This window comes from Pseudorasbora parva, chromosome 10 (assembly GCF_024679245.1).
Source record: "Pseudorasbora parva isolate DD20220531a chromosome 10, ASM2467924v1, whole genome shotgun sequence".
Classification (NCBI taxonomy): domain Eukaryota; kingdom Metazoa; phylum Chordata; class Actinopteri; order Cypriniformes; family Gobionidae; genus Pseudorasbora; species Pseudorasbora parva.
This window is the reverse complement of record NC_090181.1, coordinates 25,259,659-25,280,985: the sequence shown is the minus strand read 5'-3', so window position 1 is coordinate 25,280,985 and position 21,327 is coordinate 25,259,659. Positions and strand designations below refer to the sequence as shown.

General features: G+C 36.3%; 1 protein-coding gene across 2 annotated transcripts in view; it reads right to left on the bottom strand.

Moving 5' to 3' along the window:
* Positions 1-21,327, bottom strand: part of sorcs3b (sortilin related VPS10 domain containing receptor 3b) — a 66,585-nt gene that overhangs the window by 41,230 nt on the left and 4,028 nt on the right. For both annotated transcript variants that reach the window (XM_067455663.1, XM_067455664.1), the window contains exon 2: positions 2,185-2,252. In XM_067455663.1, the coding sequence (XP_067311764.1) occupies positions 2,185-2,252 (68 nt within the window). The remainder of the gene's footprint in view (positions 1-2,184; positions 2,253-21,327) is intronic.

Sequence of the window (21,327 nt, the reverse complement as noted above, 5' to 3'; positions counted from 1 at the left end):
AGCCTGGCTTACACTGCTACCTTGCAATTCTTTTCTTTCCATTGTCTACGCACTATGACAAAGAGAGAGAGCCAGGTCATGGTACAGAGCGTCCCAGGAGAAGACAGGGATTAAGTACTTCACCCAGGGGCATATCAGCAATGGTCAGTGAAAGTGCTTCAGAGGGGAATTTCATCACAGATCTTTGCCATTCATATAGACCGGTGTGCTCACCACTAACGCACTTCTGGCTAATGCAAGCATGTGTGTTGATTTGTAATGGGCTGGAAGAGTTATACTAATATGACAGCGTTATCAGATCATTTAATTCTGGCTGGGTCAGCAGTGCTGCAGCAGTTAAATGGTTCACCCTAGTTGCTATTGGAAGAATGCAAGCTTTATGTTTCTGTCCTTTTCCTAGCACTGATCTTTTTTTCCCCATGTCGCATTATAAACTACTGATTAAAAAATGTTGAAAAAAAAAGTTCTGGCAAACTTTACTAGCAGAAGGTATACTACACAGGAATTTGTATTTACAAGAATTTATGATGAGCTATTCCTTGTGTAAAAAATTAGCTTGATTCTATTATAATGTTTATAATGTAGTGTATAAAAATAACTGTACTTGTAGATAAATATTAACTAAATTAAAGGATTGGTTTCCCTAAAAATGAAACTAATGTCATTAATGACTCACCCTAATGTCGTTCCACACCCGTAAGACCGCCGTTCATCTTCAGAACACAGTTTAAGATATTTTATATTTAGTCCACACTTCATTTAGTATGCACACTATACTGTGTCCATGTCCAGAAAGGTAATAAAAACATCAAAGTAGTCCATATGTGACATCAGTTAGTTAGTCCGAATCTCTTGAAGTTTCGATATAACAAAATAAACAAAAACTACGACTTTATTTAGCCTTGTCTTCTTTCCTGGTTTGTTTTCAATCCTCAAATAAAAGATTCAAACGGTTATGAATCAGCAAATTGTTTCTGAGGATTGTGAAAAGCTCTCGGACTAAATATAAAATATCTTAAACTGTGTTCCGAAGATGAACGAAGGTCTTATGGGTGTGGAACGACATTAGGGTGAGTCATTAATGACATCAGTTTCATTTTTGGGTGAACTAACCCTTTAAAGTCCCCTTAAGTGTACTTGAGTACATTTTTTAACACAAGCCAAACACAATCGGAGTTATATAAAAAAAATATCCTGGCTCTTCCAAGCTTTATAATGGGAGTGAATAGTACCTGAGATTTTAAAGCCCAAAAAAGTGCATCCATCCATCAAAAAACAAATCTATATGGCTCCAGGGGGTTTAAAAAGGCCTTCTAAAGTGAAGCGATGTGTTTTTGTAAAAAAAAAAAAAAAAAAAAAAAAAAATCCATATTTCTAACTTAATAAACTATAATCACTGGTTCCGGTAATAAGCATATGCAAGAAGCAGAGGAGTATAGGTGTACAGAGCAAAATATTGTTTTTTGGAAAACACGATTACAGGGAAAACCTGCCCCTGTATTCATGAAAGTAAAGGAGCCCTTTTTGATCATACTGCAGTGCCTCAGAATGCGATTTCTAATTAGCACGCCATTGGTTTATAAAGTTATAAATATGGATAGTTTTCTTACAAAACGCATTGCTTCGCTTCAGATTGGCTTTATTAATTAACACCCTGAAGCTGTATTGATTACTTTTATGATGGATGGATACACTTTTTTGGGGCGTCAAAATCTAAGGTCCCATTAACTTCCCTTTTAAAGCTATATTTTTTAATGTAACTCTGATTGTGTTTGGCTGAAAGAAGAAAGTCCCTAACCCTTTAAGTAACACTTTTAAAAAGTGTACTTGGCACCGTTTTACAAATAATTTTTGTCCTTTAAAGTAATACACTTGATGCTTTGACATACTAAAGCACTACTATATTACTTTATTATAATTTACTGAACAGTAGTGTGACATTTGAGATCACATTTCAAGTTAATATATATATATTAAACTATACTTCAAATGTACAATTAACATCCAATCTAAATAAGTGTCTGAAAACATTCAGTTGTTTGTAGTGGACTAAATGAAGTGTACTCTTTTTAAAGGTATGCTAAAGTGTACTTAATTTTTTTATAAGGTGTACCAGAGCACCGATGGCCAAAGTACTCAGAGAAGTGAATAAACTCAGTGTTCCATTCACAGAATTGGGCTTACCTCCAGAGCGAACTCTCCGTCACGGTTCCCAAGTTAAAGTCGAACAGTTTTGTCAGAATCAGGATCACCTGAAAGAAAAATACGCAGACATTTAACAAATCACCAAGCAATCTCCATTTACACATTTCCCCAGCTACAGCACTCTTAATGTGCTACGCTAAATGATAAAATGTCTGTCAGGCAGCCTCGCAGTGATGGATGAGAGTAAATATCAGGTGTGAATTTTATTATCTTGAGATGACAGCAGAATAAGAGGCAATGCACTCTGAGCCAGGACAGCCTGATGGAGGTAATGATGATCAGGGGAAGAGAAGGGAGAGAGGAAAAAAAAACATGACGCTGTACACATACGTTAAAACACAAACACGCTCAAGCTGTCAAATGTCACGCTGAAACGTGGCAGGTAAAACGCTTTGCTCTTCCCAACTGACAAAACATTCTGAGCACACACTCATAAACAACAGTGAACAAACAAGCATCTGTCTTTCCACTGTGAGTTTTTACCATAAAAAAGAAAGGGATAGAGAGAGACTTTGAATCAAAAGAAGACAGTAAGTGGTCCCTTTGCGTCCATGTCTGTGTGAGAACACAGTCCTCAGTATTGCGTCCACACACTAATGAATATTAGTCTAAAAAGGTCCGATATTTCATTTCACACTTCATGATTGTTCCCTAATGAGAGTTCAGTCAACAGGAGTAGTGTCATTAACCTAAAAGAAAATCGAGTAATAATTCATAAAAATGGATGCGGATGCAAACACGACTGTTATAGAAAAACCTATTACAGCCTACCGGTAATCTGTGACTTTACTAACACCGCTATACCGGGTCCTTTGTTTGTGTATGTGTGTGTGCACAACCTTCACTCTTCACAGCCCCACCTGTGACGGGATGGCTTCATCTCAGGTTAATTAACCAATCAGAAGAGGACAAACTATTAGCATATCCAAATACAGCATATCTGAAAGAGCAGGACCCCAGTCAAACTCACTCAGCTTCCTGAACCAGCAAAACCACCGTGATACTGGAACTAATTACATCTCTTTCTTGAAAGAGAGGGAGAGACCAGTGTCCATGGGGCTGAAAATGAATATTAATATCTAAGTCAGGGTTTCTATTGTCCGTTTCTATGAGGTCAATAATATGTGCAGGGATGTTATGCAGATTTAATTGCATTTGCATATGAATGGTGGGTTTGATCAGTTCATGTTCAAGCTAAGATCAGATTCAGTTTAAACATGAATGACTTACTGTCATTTTACAGTCAATGCGCTGAGGTCTGTTCAGTCGCTTTATTCTCCTAACCTCAAATACATGAAAAAGCTTCACCATTACATTCATCTTTTTGTTCCACTACCTTTTGTTCTCTCTGAAATAAATGTTTCATTACATGCGAAACATGTCAACATTGTTGAAGACTCAACATTCCTGTCTTTTTCCAGCTAGAGCGGGTATGTCATAAAATCCGTATTACATGCTGAACCTTACAACTGAACGGTTCCATTTCCATAATTCCCATATCTATTTCATTTACTTTATTGCATTTGCCCATGAAATATGATTATCTAAATTGCGGCTTATAGTGCTGTGTATGGCCATTTTGTTGTGCTCTGCGTGATACCATGGAAACAACTCCTGCTAAGACCAATCAGTATCCACTGAAGGCATCTCACTTGACAGTGACAACAAGTTGCAGTGAAATCAAACACAATAACTGAAGTAAGAACAGATGGCATTGTGCTATTAACACAGCTGATTTATCTTCCAGAGGAATCTGACAATACTTTTCAAAGCTTTTGCGACTGAAACAGCAAGACATCACTTTAGGAACTATTTCCTTTCTGAGACCCAGTATTTTATAATGTTTAAGTGAAATTGCATGTGCTGTTATACATTTAGTTGTAGTATATTATCCTACGGGGGCGGTTGAATGCTTGAATATGATTGGTTGATGAACATTCTAAGTTGTGAAATAATTTTCAAGTAAACGCCTGGCAAAAGTAGTTCACGGCAGGTCTTACACTTCCATATCACGCCAAACAATTTCAGTTATTTCAAATGTCTTTACAGCATACAACATCAAAATAACCGAAACCAACGACACTGACCAAGCAAAATAATATGATAAGCAATAGGACAAAAACTTACGTTTTATTAAAGTCTTGTCAGTGTGGCTCTGGCGATTTTATCAGTAAAATAGTTTAGCAACATAAAAGCTACATCAGATTTCTCAGCGAGGTTATAATGATGTTGTTCTTACAGTTTTGTATCAGTAGATAGATGCTGCTGCGGAAGACTGTTGAAAGAGACGCACAGTACTCAGGTAATTCACACACACAATATATCTCTCTCTCACTCTTTCTCTCTCTCTCTAATAAATGCATTAGTCTTCTATCAGTGGCTCAAGCCTCTGTTAGCCAATTTATAATTTATTTATTTATATTTGAAATTAGCAATGGAGGCTTGGGCTTGGGCATAAGAATTAGTCCTGCACACAAGAGCATTTTAAGGACAAACCTGACAAATGTCTTAAACATCTGAACAATGTTTTGAGGTGTGACAACTGTAGTATAAGTGGAATAATTTACTTTGAATTGCCATTGAATTATTGAAAGATAATGCACACCCATGGTGTAAATAATAATTAATTGGGCTACAGTCAATTATTTATTTTATAATTCAGAATATTCAAACACTAATGTATGTGTTTCAGGCGTATTATTTAAGATCTATTTAAGTAATTTTCATTTATCCAAAATAACATGTAGCCAGTGCATGAACAACAGTGATGCTTACATTTAATCTTAATAGTCTTAATCACAAGTTAATTGGTACAGAATCTGTACAAGCAGAATGCCACAAAAACACTTTTATTTTTTGCAGAATTACAACGTATACACATTGAATTCTTTTTCATTAAAGATTAATTGGAGGATGCTTTCAGAAACCAGTAAAAGTGCAATACTTTAAGCCTAATTTAACATATTTTGCCATTTTTAAATCATCTCATTAGTACAATCTGTGTGTTTCCTTGCAAATAAATATAGAAAAATGTGTGCAAATTCATAAATATTTGACCCATTCACAATTTACAATGCGGACCTTTAAAAAAAACTGTACAACTAGCAGCAAAATTGTCTGATTATTATTTTTCCTCCATTGATTACTATTTTCCAAGTGAGTACCATACTAACATGAGATTGCTTTATTTATGTTGTTGTGGACCATGACATTTTGAAGAAGACTCGGCTGTTCTCAAAGAGGACCACAAGCCTTTTAAAATCCACTCATGGGAAATCATGATACACTTGTAAACTTCAGCTTTTAAGCTATATCTTGTTAAAAATAAAATAATATATAGAGTGGGACAGGTTGACATTTTAAATCAATTTGTTGACTGAAGGCCTTACTCTGTCCATCTTTTTTTGTTCTACAGAATAAGGCCTTTAAGGTTTTCTCGTTTCCTGTAGCCACAGAATATGAAAACACTCTTGGTTTGACTACATGAACTGTGGAGTACTGTTGCATCAAAATAATAAGCAAATAACCAACATTTATAACAAATAGCAAAATACCAACATTTTGGATTTAATACAATACCAGCCTCAACTAAATCTACATCTTAAGCATATTAACAGCCTCAGGCAATCAGTGAAGTTAAACCAAACTTGGACTATCAAATATATTCTAAGTCAATAATTTGTGGGATTCAGTGTCAATAATTAATCACCCTCCAAAAAAAAACTAGTTTCAAACCCATAAGACCCAATTCATCTTTGAAACACAAATGAAGATATTTTGAAGAAATCTAAAAGATTTCTGTCCCTCCATTGACAGTCCACACAACTACCACTTTTTTGCTTCGAAAAGATCATAAAGAGAATGTATAAAACCAATTCATAAAAAGCGAACAATTTAGTCCAAGTTTTTATGAAGGAAAAAGCTTTTTGTTTGGAATGATGAGGGCGACAGGTACTTTTTTTGCAACAGTTTTCAAGCACATGCTACAGTTTCTCAAACTGCATCAAAATGCATAGGAACTCCGCAAAAGCTGCAATAAGTTAATAATATAACATTATATTAATAAATTATGATTTACATTGTCTAAACATCTTCACTAATGTTTGTACAATAGTAATACAATATTGTATATTTCTTGAACTTTGATGGCAATTACATTCCACCATACAAAGAGTGCAATTGACTTTACTTTTAGTTTTATTCATCTTACTTTTATTCACAAAATTAAAAAGGCTACAATTTCAGATTGGAAACACAAACGCATTGTGACGGCATGGCAAACCCAAGTGTTTTATGCTAGTTTCAGCCCGATGCAGTTATCAATTTCACGTCCAACGTTGATTAAATAGTAAATGCACTCGTGCCCATCTGTTCACCGTTCACCACAGATGCAATGTTTAAGGCAACTGACCATTGACCAACAAAAACCTGGTCCAAAGTCAATTTAAATTAATTAGTTAATTAATTTAAATGGTGCGTTAGTAATATGCGCCAGTAGGTAGTGCACAGCGCACTGCTTATTACACACACAGAGACATGCAGCAGCTCACAAACGTTTAAATACAAAAAATGTAATAATTCCTCTCTAGAGAAGTCTTTCCACTTTCCACAGAAGTAAATTCCACCATGTAGCGAATCCACCATGGTGTAAGCGCAATTGGCTTTTAAAGGGAATGGGAGATGAGACTCTGATTGGTTTATTGCACGTTATGCCAAAAAAACATACCCATGACTCGGTACAATCTTTTTGGATCATGCGCTTGGTGTGTCAACATTTTTTTCAATTGTTAAACTAGCAAAAGTGGATTCGGACACGCCCTAAGTGCACTTGCGCTATAGGCTTCAGACCATGTGCTCAGATCTTTAAAGCTACACTGTGTGATATTTTCCCCCATCTAGCGGTGAAAGGGTATATGACCATGAAGTGAATATTAGTTTCTGTTCCTCTCAATTCTGATTTCGTTTTAACTCCTACGGTGGCCAATTTAGGCCAAGATTAACATAGCAATCCCCCTCTTCACATTCGACACGGTTAATGTACTGTAAACTCTGGCTAATGTACTTTCAAGATGGAGGGGCAACATGGCGACACGCATTCGAACCCCTCACCCACATCTATTTTCAATGGCATATTATAAACTTACGAGAATACTTTATTACTTAAAAGAAGTAAATATACATTAATGAGCACATATATTTTTGAAAGAACTAAGTGTTTTTAGCTAAGAATAAACTAAAAAAGTTACACAGTGTAGCTTTAAAAGGCCCTTAACGAATCAAGTAATGAAATGCCAAACCATGCTAAAGATCAGACCATTGTTAGTCTCAGTCTCAGACGTCATAGTTGGCTGAACATCTGATGCATTTGGGACACTTTTCTGGAAACACTTCAGGAGTTTCAAAGTTGTCATCTGATTGGTTGAATTCTACAGGATGTCCATGAGACGCGTCACGTTCTTTAACAGCCAGCTTGCAAACAATTGCCCTGACGCCAAACTCCCTCATGGAAGAAGAACGCCTTCGTGTTTACAACTGTGACAACGAGGAATGGATCAACGCTTACCAGGATCAACTAAACGATGGGTTTTCAAAAGTATGTGAATTTTGCAGCTCCATTGTTTGCAATAAAGTTGCACAACATTTTTTAATGAATAACTTAAAGATAGATCGACTTCACATTTTCACGCACCTAAACAGGATGCAGAACAAAACGAACTGTGATATGTTGCTTTGCATGTCAGTCAAACATCCTCTTAAACGGTCGTTGACCAATGAAAGCTGCAATAGAGTTCAGACTTTATGCCGTCATTCTGGAGGTCTGGCTACGCGAGACTAGAACATTGTTGAATGAGCCAGGCAACGAAATTTAAATTTTAGTGCCAGTATAACGATCAATTGGAGAGTAAAACAAACTTTAGAGGCGCATGATTCACCAGCAGGCTGTTTGAGGCAAAAATAACTTTAGCAATACCATGTGCAAACCCGATAGCAAAGAGCGGCAATCTGGGATTGCACACACAACAATCAAGAAAACACGAAAACCCATTTTAAGTGGTAATTTTGAGTCCCATAATTAAAACTGTTTCCGAAACCCTAAACAACAAAATCACATTAACAAGGGTAGGTGATTAAAAAGTCTATATGTTCTGTGTCAGTTTTCGATCAGAGACTTTGTTTTCAAACACTCAGATGAATTCAATTAAAATGGTGAAATGAAATGGAACTACCTGCTCATTGTTCCAATGGCATTCCTACAACTCAATGCTCTCAGAGTAAAGCACATAGAAACCCATAGAACACTGAAACTGTTGCAATACTTTTTTTCTCGGCAGAGGAAAGAGGCATTTTCATTGTGATTCTGCTCTCAAAGGAGCCATGCAGCACATTGTGACTTTTGTTTCTCTCTGGTGGACTTCACAGCTCATATCTCAGTATTTTTGGCACTAATTTGTTTCTGTGTACAGTAATACACCCGCCAAACTGAAATTTATGCTCACAATTTGAATAAAATACAAAGGACGGAGGAATCTTTATTCTCTCATAAATCCAGTGATCATGAACAGACTGGGTATAATATATCAGTTTAGCACTAGTGGAATTGAAACAATCAGTTTCAATGTGTGCTTGGAGTGTGTAGAATATCAATCCAACATTCCTCACTTTTTCATTTTACCCTCTCTTTTCATTCCCTTTCATAGTGCTTCCTCCTCAATCTGTCTTCTATTGCTCTCCGAGTATCATGTTTAGATGCTGCCGTATGAATCGATAAACCCCAAGGCATTAAAATATGTTATAAAATGGAGGGAGGGGACAGAATGAAAAAGTAGAATTGATTTTTTAAATGGTTTATTTTAATAAAAGACAGCTGTATAAACGAATGCTTCACATCTGAATATAGTATAACAAGGTGGGAATGTCAAACGGAATTATCATAAATTAATTTCATCATAAATTCAGCGGGAGTTATCAAACCTTATCTATATTTGTATTACTATATGTGCATTTGTTTCCAGTGGTTTATTTGGGGATGTAGGGTGTCATACTCTTATTATAACCCATTAAGGTAAATGAAAGACCCTCTGTGTGAGAATTCTCACAGCATCATTAGAAATACAGACACTCGTAGCATGAAATAGAGTTTATTTGGATAATACACACAATAGATGAATTTCAAGAATGAGTTTGTGCTTTGGGGCGAGAGACGTTTTTTTTCATCAGTCAAATAAGCAAAAGATGTGTGCTCTCATACACACATACACACACCTAGAAAAGGAGAATACTTATTCATATTTATGTTTTATTAATGTTCACTTCTTTGCCTTAGGAAAATCCACAAATCATTGTATTGCTCGATTCTGCCTCGCTGGAAATTTCAATAATTTTCACACACTTCTGGATCTTATTTTGTGTTTATTCAACAGAAGGCTTGGGGGCCCCACAGGGCCATAATAAAAACTCTGTACATTATCCAGCTTCTTAAACATAATCCTCAAGTACACATCTGCATATGAATATACATGTATGAATATAAATGACCTTCATAGACATCACTGAGATGATCTTCGGTTAGAGCGCAAGCAGGTGCACATATCCGCACATATTCATACACAGAACACATACACACCCTGTGCATAAAGTTTCTGCTGAGAGCAGCAGCCTTCCTAACGCTGCCAACAGCTGGGAGGTTTATTTTACTGCATGATATAAAAAGAAACATTCATGTAAGCATACACATAAACACACTCAAATATAAATCTTCATGTATAACCAAACTTAGACATTTTGTGAATATGTTGAGCTATACATCTTTATATTGTATTCTTGTGCTCGTGCTTTTTGTTTTGTTTATTTTGAGTGTTTCCTTATATTTTCTACAGCTTGGAGAACTGGACAACGGTTGTTGTTGCAAAACCTTAAGCCTTTTGTCACGTTCCACGCTTTTTTTCCAACGAATCACCGGCATGAGCTTCTGCCAACATACATGGTTTTGCCAGGGGCGTAGCTAGGCCCTATGAAATGATATAAGCTTGGGCCCCCTATCGTACCAAACATACAGGCCCAAACCTATAGCAATCCAAAATCGTTGTCAGCCATTTCATTATATGTACACTACTCAAACAAAAGTTTGAGAACGGTATGATTTTTAAAAATGTTTTTAAAGAAGTCTCTTCTGCTCACCAATGCTGCATTTATTTTATTAAAATAGAAAAAAGCTGTAATATTGTGAAATATGATTTAAAATAACTTCTCTATGTGAATCTATATAGTAAAGTGTAATTTATTCCTGTGATCAAAGCTGAATTTATCATCATTACTCCAGTCGTCAGTGTCACATGATCCTTCACTAATCATTCTATGATATGAGGATTCACGGCTCAAGAAGCATTTATGATTATTATCATTGTTGAAAGCAGTTGTGTAAAACATAACACATTTTTTCGGATTAAATTGTTCAAGTGACAGACATTTATAATGTTGCAAAAGTTTTATATTTCAGATAAATGCTGTTCTTTTGAACTTTCTATTCATTAAATGATCCTGAGAAAACTGCTTTCATGTTTGAAAATGTTTGATAATAATCATGTTTAAAAATGTTTGTTGATCATCAAATCTTCATGTTAGAATGATTTCTGAAGGATTATGTGACCCTTGAGACTGGAGTAATGAGGGTAAATTCAGCTTTGATCACAGGAATAAAATAATTTTTAAACATATTCAAATGCTGTATTTTGGATCAAATAAATGTAGCCTGGGTGAGCAGAAGATACTTCTTAAAAAAAGCTGTCAAAAAATGTAATTTGCCCGCAAGTGTCGTCTAGGAACTCTCAATACCCTTCTGAGCTGTATTCCTCACAATCTGGACGGGCCAATCACATCATGTATAGAGTCGGCGGGCGGGGCCATAATGACGACGGCAGAGTTGCGTTTGCGTGCTTCTAGTAAACACAGAAACTGGCGAACGGCGGCGGTCTTTCGAATCAGCTAAGACCGCGACTCTGGAAGACTTGGAGTTAAGCTTTTCTCTGAGAAAAGAACAAAGAGCGGCACTGAAGTCATTCTTAAAAAGGGAAGATGTGTTCGGAGTTTAGCCGACTGGATACGGCGAATGTTTAATCAGTCAGCGAGCTCTGCTTCACCTTCGTTGCTCTGGTTGGTTGTAGCGCTATCCTATTGCGTGCAGAGGGAGTTTAAAAGACAACCGTTTATCCCGCCCCTCGGATTGAGCCCTGTCAATGGTGAGTTTCCAGACCAAACATCTTGATTTATTTATTTATTTATTTTTAAAACAGGAAAGGATTAAGGACAATTGGGCCTGGCTCAGTATACAACTGATTTTCAGCAGGTTCCTGCTCTGCAGAACATAAAAACCGCATTCACAACAAAGCTGATGTGGGTGTGGGTCTTGGGTGTGGGTGTGGGTCTCTGATGTGGGTGTGATGTGGGTCTGGCTTGTCAGGCTAACTGTTACTACTAACAAAACCGATCTCTGGGGGCCCCAAAAGTTGGGCCCTTAGAATCGTCCTAACTCCCATCCACCCAACCCCCCTGAAACTAACGCATTAATTAGTTTACCCAAGAAAGCTTAAAGGAGAGGTTCTCTTTGAAAATGAAAATTACCCCATGATTTACTCACCCTTAAAGCTACACTGTGTGATATGTTCCCCCATCTAGTGGTGAAGAGGTATATGACCATCCAATTAATTTTAGTTTCTGTTCCTCTCAATTCTGATTTCGTTTTAACTCCTACGGTGGCCGATTTAGTCCAAGATACATGGCAATCCCCCTCTTCACATTCGACATGCTGCCATCCAGTGTTAAAGTGCGAAAGGCAAAGCTTGAATTTATGGGTGTGTCCCTCTTTGGCTAATGTACTTTCAAGATGGAGGGGCAACATGGCGACCCGCATTCAAACCCCTCACCCGTATGTATTTTCAATGGCATATTGTAAACTTACGAGAATACTTTATTACTTGAAAGAAGTAAATATACATGTGGCAAGGGGGGCGTGGTTCAGCGAGGTCTGCAGCGGGAGAGAGAGCCGCGGGACGAGCGGTAAGTGAGTGGGTTGGACGCAGATTAATAACACCTGTCTCTTGTTCCAGTAATGAGCGCGGAGAGGGTATAAAACCTCGGTGGAACCGGAGACCAGAGAGAGAGAGAGATCGGACGGTTGATGCGAAACCCCAGAGACTGAGTAACCGGAAGCCGGAAGTGCCGACCCGGAAGTGATCGAGTGTCTATGAGAATCCACACCGCAGTGTGTGTTGTTGAAGTTTTGAGTTATAATAAAGAAGCATCAACCGTCCAGCCGACCCCCGTGTCCTCTTCCTTCCTCCTACTATCGAACTTTGTTACAATACATTAATGAGCACATATATTTTTGAAAGAACTAAGTGTTTTTAGCTAGGAAATAAACTAAAAAAAGTTACACAGTGTAGCTTTAAGCCAGCCTAGATATGACTTTCTTCTTTCTGATTAACACAATCGCAGTTGTATCCTGATGCTTTCAAGCTTTTTAATGGCAGTGATGGGATCCATTGTGTTCGAAGCTCAAAAACTATTCTTTATGAACGTACTTCACCATCTCCGGGGGGTTAATAAAGGCCTTCCGAGGCAAATCAATTAAGTTTTGTAAGAAAACTTTATCAAGTAAAATATCTAGCTTGTGCCAGACCGCCTTCCGTATTTATGCAAAAAGTGTAAGGCCTCTCACAGTTCCAAACGCTTACACTCACATTCTAGTAATATGTCTGGCACAAGTTAGATATTTTACTTGTATTTGTGTTTTATAAAGTAACTAAAGTTACTTTATAAAACACAGGAATGTGTTGATTGCTTATACATTAAACCACGTACAAGATTATTGATGTATACTGACACTGATGTATACCGATTTCATATATTAAACCCAGAGGTCTGGACTTGAGTGTTGTTTTTTAATGAATTAGTTTGTCAAGACTAATTTAGAATTTAAAATGTTAAAAAAAATTGCCTACTTTGATATTGGTTTCTGGCTAATATGTGCCTACGTTGATATTGGCAAATTCGACTCAGGAGAAGCATAGTAATTCTGTAAATGAAACAGCAGTGTTCTGATAGCGTCACTCAGCTCGCTCTGACAACTCCGGTTATCTCTGTGTGTATATTTTAGGCTACATTAAAACAAAACATATCATAAAACACCGCTCTGCCTCTTTTCCTTTTCATTTAATAAATGTAAACATATGAATAGTCTTACAAATGTTGTTCAGCCAACGCCTATCTTCACAGCATGTATATTTATAACAAAACTAAATATAAAACACAACCCCACCTCTTTTCGTTTACATTTTAAAAAATATTAAACATATCAATATGTGGTTCAGGCAACAAGTGTGCATATATGATTATCTTAACTGTAATAAAATAAATATGACATATGACACAATATGACAGAATGTGTCTCTTTTTGTTAAATGTCAGTTTTAATGATCATTAATAACCATTATAAAAGTATAAGTAAAAAAAATAAAGCAAATTATTCAGTCAAACATACAATATCAACACTATCACACTACAATGGTAAAGTAAAATAGCCTAAAAATATAAAGTTATGAAAGCCCTCAGCCAAAACCGATTTGCCAGGGAAAAAATTATAGATTCATGAGACCAAAGATCGCCCGTTAGATATACACAAGATAAATTATATCTTACATTTAAGCACTAGAGACATCAGAGGAAGTGGCAGACGTCAGAAGGACTAGCCGAGGAAAGGCTGCTCTCGGCGGGATTAATGAGCGCTGACCGCCCAATCCTCGACTGGATCTCACAATCCAGATAACATTTTCTAATAGGTGCTCTCTTTATAAACAAACCACAAATTTTTACTTTAACAAGTACATCCTCACCTGAAAAAGTCTTAAATCTACATTTTGTGACATTAACAGTAGTATTTTTAAATTGCAGGATCTCTCATCCGCTATTGACACTTGTTGTTTGTTGCGAGGTGCATTCTGGGATACCTGGATTCTTATGCATCCTTGATAAAAGGGGCGGATCATGGACACATCCGGGGATTTAAACTGTACTTGGCTAGATGTGAACTTTAAATTGGAACAGTACTTGGGCAGCGACTGATGTCGTTTCACAAATCCAGAAAAGAACGCATATTCAGAAATGGCCAGTCTCTGCAGGGCTAGAGGATTAGACAGGCCTGGTGATTACCTCAATTTTTACAACAACGGAGGGAGGTTTTCACAACTATACAATTTAGCTTAACACAGTGCATACCTGATGACTTTATCTCACCAAATGAAAAGATTATAGGTGGTCACTTCCTTTCTGCCAAAAGGAATATTCTTGGTTAAATACAATTTTATTGACAACAACTGTGAGTGTGACATGGCTGATTACCACAGAAATGAATGTAGACTTGTTCCTAAGTTTAAAAAGTCTACGGTGATCATACAGCACCTGAATTTATTTTGGAACATTAAAAATATACAATTCATCATACTGTTTTTAAACCAATGTATTGTTAATACGTGCATAAGTGCTTAATCAAGAATACAGGCTTTACACTTCAGTAGAATAATCTCATAGACTTTCATTGTAAGCGCATTAGAATGAAAGTTTTATTGGTGCCAGGCGTTTTTTTAACATATTATACAGAGGAGTAAATAAACATCTTCAATGCCTTCAGGGACCATGTGACGTGGTAGGTATCTGCATGTTTAAAAAAGCAGTCAAATCTGCCTTTAAAAGTAATAAGCTTTTCTTCTTCACAAAATCGATGTGCTTTCAGGGTTTCTTTGTCTATAACAATAAGACTGTCTGTCCTGTAAGACCGTGTCACCTCAAAGACAATAAAACCACTGAAGAACTGAGATACAGATCTCAACTATTCACCCAGAGAAGGCCAATGATGTACCCCCACACAAGTAGGTGGTGCCGTCGTCAATGTCTCTAAAAAAGGAAGAAAAATACAAAAGAAATACCAATAACATATACTCAGATGAACCAAACTGATGCATGAGCCAATATAATCAAATTATAATGATATGGTGTTGTAGAGTTGTTCAGTAACACTTTATAATAAGGCTCCATTTATTAAGTATATGAACTAAAAATTTTAAATTATTATAAAGCATTCAATAATCTTAGTTAAATGTTAGTATATTAGTTTTTATAATACTAAAACTGAGCTGACATGAATGAAACGCTTTATTTAACTTTAAAAATGGATAGTAAATACTGCAACAAATAAATTGCCCATTGTTAGTTATTTTCGTTAATGCATTGACAAATGTTAACTAATGGGAACTTATTGTAAAGTGTTACCAGTTGTTCTATATTAAATTAAAAATGCAATTCTAAAAATACAAAACTATAGTAATAGATTTAACCTAAATTATGTTCTAAATTTACATGACGAGTAAACCTGTGAATAAAAGGTAAAAAGAAAACTACTTTAACTGACTACTTAATATTTTAAGGTGTAAATTAGCTGAAAAATGGCTTGATATTGTAATGCTCCTAATTGCAGACTAATGGCAGTTTTTTAATCAACTGAAATTATTTATTTGAATGAAAATCAAAGGAAACTGCACCCCCTAATGGTTTTGTACTGGTGTACTAATGTTACTTGTGAAGAGCCTAATGTAATGTAATCTATAGAGAATTTGAGCTTGTTTAAACAACAACAAAAACCTTTTAATAATCATTAAAGAGCAATTTACTCTATAATGCCTGCTTGCAGCACATCATTTGAAGAATGAGCAAAAGCAAACATGAAGAAGAAAGCAGTACACATGCATGGCCCCCTCTCCACAATATGTTAAACAGAGGTGTTAGTCATTTTTAAAAGGATGTAGCCTTTTAGAGGAGATTTATTTTTTCAGACCTGCCACAGAGCATTAACACAAGCTGTCACTGGGGTTAAAGGCCTAGAAATATGACTGAAAGTTTTGCCATTGAGCTAAAAATAGATTAAACAGCTGTCATCTGAACAAAGTCAAAATAAAGGGAGTGAGACTAATACAAAAAGGTAGCATCATTAGCATCAAAGACACCGAAGGGTTTTAGCTTTTTTACTTGAACGTATCTTTGCTCTCTCTAAACACAGTTTCTGTGATGTCACTTCCTTTTTGTGGCAGAATTGGGTTATAATAGCCTGCTCTCTAAATTTTCTGTGACCTCCATGTTATGCTTTTTTATTTTGATCTGACTTCCTTTGTTTCTTGCTCCCTGGCTTCCTTTGCTCCTCTCTATGTCTTTCACCGCCGTTCTCTAGAGTCTGGATACCCACTCGACCTCCGCTGCCTCTGCCTTTAATTAAAAAGACAGAGAGACAAGCTGACTCTCTACAGACCAATAATTAGACACACACACAGACACACAGGTCTCAAAGACATTCACAGGCATACACACGCACACATCAGTGCCAAACACATATACACACACACAAAATTCCCAAGCACACTTGTACACACACACACAGACTCTCTCTCTCTCTAAAGACCAATGACAAATGCTCTCATCTCTCATCTCCAGGTCACTTGTGACACTTGCTCTCTACATCCCTGGAAAGTGTACAATGACCACAATTAATCGGCATGCTCATTAATATTCAGTACTGTGACAAAGCATGGATAGCAGCTCATAATGAATAAATCCGTCATGGCAAATCCCATTGGAAGGAAAAACAGGTCACTGGTCCGCATACATTTGAATGTGAAGGGTACATGGACGCTTTCACATATCTTATTGCTATTGAGCACATTGTATTATTAAGACATACAGTTGCCCCAGAAAGTATTTGGACAATTAATTAACTCTATATAATGTAAAAAATGGCATTTATTTTAAGTTCAAAACAATTTTAAGCAAAACATTTCACAAAAATAAGTTTGTTACATTTTAAATTAATAAAGATATATTTCAGAATGAAGACAAAACTGACTTCATACATCCACTAAAAATAACCTTAAACTTTAACCTTTTTTTAATTATATGAAATATCTTAAATTCTTGTTTTCCAAGAGTTCAGTGAATGCAAACACATAAAATAAATGTATCATAATCTGTTGTCATTACCTAGATATTCTTATTTATACTGTGATCTTAATGCATACTTAGTTATTTTAATTAGATAATTATCAAGCACTCTAAACTGAAGTCAGAGCATGCCATGAAAAGTGATTGTGTGGAAATGTGCCCTGTCAGCACATAACACACACAACTTAATCTGGGAAAAATAAATCATAAATCTTACATGAAGTACATACATCTCCTTCACTTTTTATAATCTTATATTGTTAGTATTGCATAATTATTCATTTAGGGCGAGATTTACTAAGAGCTTGAAGACTACTGTCAAGATTTGCTAAAGACACAGTGAAAAATTAGCGTTGAAAAGGCACGGACAGATTTATTTTTGCAGCTAACCTTATTGCATATTGTAAGAGTTTCCCTTTTAGACACACAATTTAGAGAGTATTTAAATTAATAATGCAAGGAGATTTACTACAGTTTGCGCTCGTCAATTTACTGTTGTTTGTGCCATTATTTACGGATCAAAAAAGCATGTCTTAAAGGAACACTCCACTTTTTTTGAAAATAGGCTCATTTTCAAGTCCCTTAGAGTTAAACAGTTGAGTTTTACCGTTTTTGAATCCATTCAGCCGATCTGTATATCTGGCGGTAGCACTTTTAGCATAACTTAGCATACATTATTGAATCAGATTAGACCATTAGCATCGCTCTCATTTTTCCAATTTAAAACATTACTATTCTGTAGTTACATCATGTACTAAGACCAACGGAAAATAAAAAAGTTATGATTTTTAGACCGATTATAGACTATTCTCTCATTCCTGTGTAATAATCAAGGAACTTTGCTGCCATGCCATGGGTGCAGCAGCGCAGTGATATTACGCAGAAAATAGTACCTAGCTATATCGGTTTTAAAAAAAATTATGTGTTTTTCATTTTCCGTTGGTCTTAGTACACGATGTAACTACAGAAGAGTCAAGTTTTAAATAGGAAAATATAGTGAAAGTCTTTGGTCATTTTTGAGTGCGATGCTTATGGTCTAATCCGATTCAATAATGTATGCTAAGCTATGATAAAAGTGCTACCGCCAGATACAGAGATCGGCTGAATGGATTCAAAAACGGTAAAACTCAACTGTTTAACTCTAAGGGACTTGAAAAATGAGCCTATTTTCAAAAAAAGTGGAGTGTTTCTTTAAACCAGACGCTAACTGATAATATTGAGTAGGTCATTATGGAAATGATCCAGATACGTCTGTGTTCTTTAATGTGTGTGTCGTCGGTAGATCACGCTCTGAACTTCCCACTCCCAGTCCCATATGCGTTTTTTTGGAATTGTGCTCTCACGCTAATTTCCCGTTTAGTCAATCTGAACCATAGAATGTAATAAACAATACCACATTTACCATTGAGTTTCACATGTTCACATTGACAAATGAAAAACAACAAGAATGGAGGTTATTTGAAGTCACCTCTGACCCAACCTCTGTTTGTGCGACAAACTCGAGCTCCTCCAAAATTTCTCTATAAAAAAATATAATTTGTGACCGGTGTTTTGTTAAGCTCTATCCTCTGCATTTCCGCATTTGTCAATACTTCATACACTGGCACAAAATTTTAGTGTTCCCCCCGCGTGGTGGGAGCGGCGGCACTGATCCTACGTCATGGTCAGAAGAGACTCTTCAACTAGACTCTGATACGGCCATTACTGGAAGTTTGATTATAGTTTAAAGTTATACATATAGGCCCAGTTTCACAAACAGGGTTTAGGCTAAGCTAGGATTCGGCCTTAGTTCAATTAGGACATTTAAGTAACTTATATAAACGTGCCCTAGAAAAAAAACATTACTGGTGTGCATCTTAAGACAAAATAATGGCACTGACATATTTTAAGATATATCAGTGCAAGTTTCTTTCAGTAAAAAACAGTTCAAACATGCATTTTAGTCTAGGACTATCTTAAGCCTTGTCTGTGAAACCGGGCGATATATATTTTTCTTACAAAAATGCATTGCTTCACTTTAGAAGGCCTTTATTGACCACCTGGAGCCGGATTGATGGATGGATGGATGGATGGATGGATGGATGGATGGATGGATGGATGGATGGATGGATGGATGGATGGATGGATGGATGGATGGATGGATGGATGGATGGATGGATGGATGGATGGATGGATGGATGGACGGATAGACGGATGGACAGATGGATGGACGTTTTTTAATATAACTATTGGTCTATTGGGATTTTTGGTTGTGACTGCACCTGGGATTTCATATTTTGCACTTCTGTAGGCTCTATGCATGTCATGGCCTGTCACAGGCACAACGTGTTGCATGTTTGAATTATAGCACAAAGTGTTGTACTGTAGTCCCCTTTACAGAATTGACAGTCCGAAATGTGAACTTAACTGAATAATCTACACAACATGTAGCAAATATTTGAGTGATGGAGCTTTGGAAATGTATGCATATAGCAGGATAACCTGAAAAGAAGATCAGGATTGTCACAAGAAGTCTAATTATTCAGGTTTAAGGATGAACCATTACGTAATCTTGTAATATTAAAAGATTGCTAAGATTGCTAAGCTTTACAACAAGATGCTTTACAATGACAAGAGAAAGACTTTTTAATACCAGATATTTATTATCCTTAGCTTTGGAAATGCTAAGAGTTGGGCTGTTTGTTTCACTTTCCCCTCACATTTGTACATTAATCTCTGTGCTGAGCAAATGACAAATTATTTCAAATTTATATTGGTACTGGATATTCTTATACTTTAGAATGTCTGTCTCATAAATCATATGATTTTAAAATGATTAGTTAGTGACAAAATACATGAATCTGTAAAACATGGAGTTAAACAAAATATATTCACATTGCTCTGGTAGATTCTAATAATGATTATGAGATTTCAGGGTTTGAGCGAATAAATCCTAAGGTTATGCAACCAGTTCTGCACATTAGGTGACAAATTATAGAAGACAGAATGTGCAGATTCACTTAATCATATATTTCTTTAAAAAACTAATGCACATAAACAGCATAATATGGCTTGAGTCTTGACAGTTGTAAAATCCACCTCTGTACTAGTACGTTTTTGGAAGAAGTTTTTTTTTTATGGAAGAGGCTAATATCAGAAATATATGCATGTCAAAGGAGGTAACTACTCTACTCATGAGCATTCATTAAAGAACTTAATTTTTGTAAAAAAAATATATATATATTAATATACAGTTCAAAGGTTTGGTTCTTTTGAAATGTATTTCATCCTGAAAAACCACTATCCACAACAATATTACGCAGCACTGTTTTCAACATTGATAATAATAATAATAAATGTTTCTTGAACACCAAATCCGTATATTAGAATGATTTGTGAAGGATCATGTGACAAAATTATATAAAATCATAATAATATTTTATAATATTAGTTTTACCGCATTATTGATCAAATAAATGCAGCGTTGGTGCAGCAATGTTCTACTGTTAAAATAATACAGTACTCTTTAGAATAAACTTTTTTGAAGTACCAACAGTGACTTGCAGCAAAACTAAAATATTGGCTTCCTCTCAAACCACCCTAATATTGAAAAGTCCTTTAAAACTAACCAGGCTTGATGTGTCCCCAAGTCAGAGTGTTTACAGCTACAAGCTCAGCCACTCTGCTGCCCTGAGATAGATAGGAGACACACACACACAAACAAACTTATAGACACACACATACACACACACACAACCACTTTGGCTGTCACTCCAGAGTGAAACTGTTGGAGGATGTGTAGACATTTGGATGGACAGCCACACTCAAGGACATCCCTCATGCTCTCCACAGGCCATGTGTACTCACATGAACACATGCGCACACACCCTTGCAAAGTTTCACATGAACGCACACACAAGCCCACACTTGGACATAGTTGACTGCCATCTTCCTGTAGGGCATCAACATGAAAGTCGAGCGCAACACACAGGCAAACAAAATAAGCCCCATTCGCAACCTATGATTGTACAGCCATAATCTGCGATTCTCTCACAGCAGGCCGGTGAGGTTTTTTAAAACGCTAAAATCACTGCTTGATCATAATCA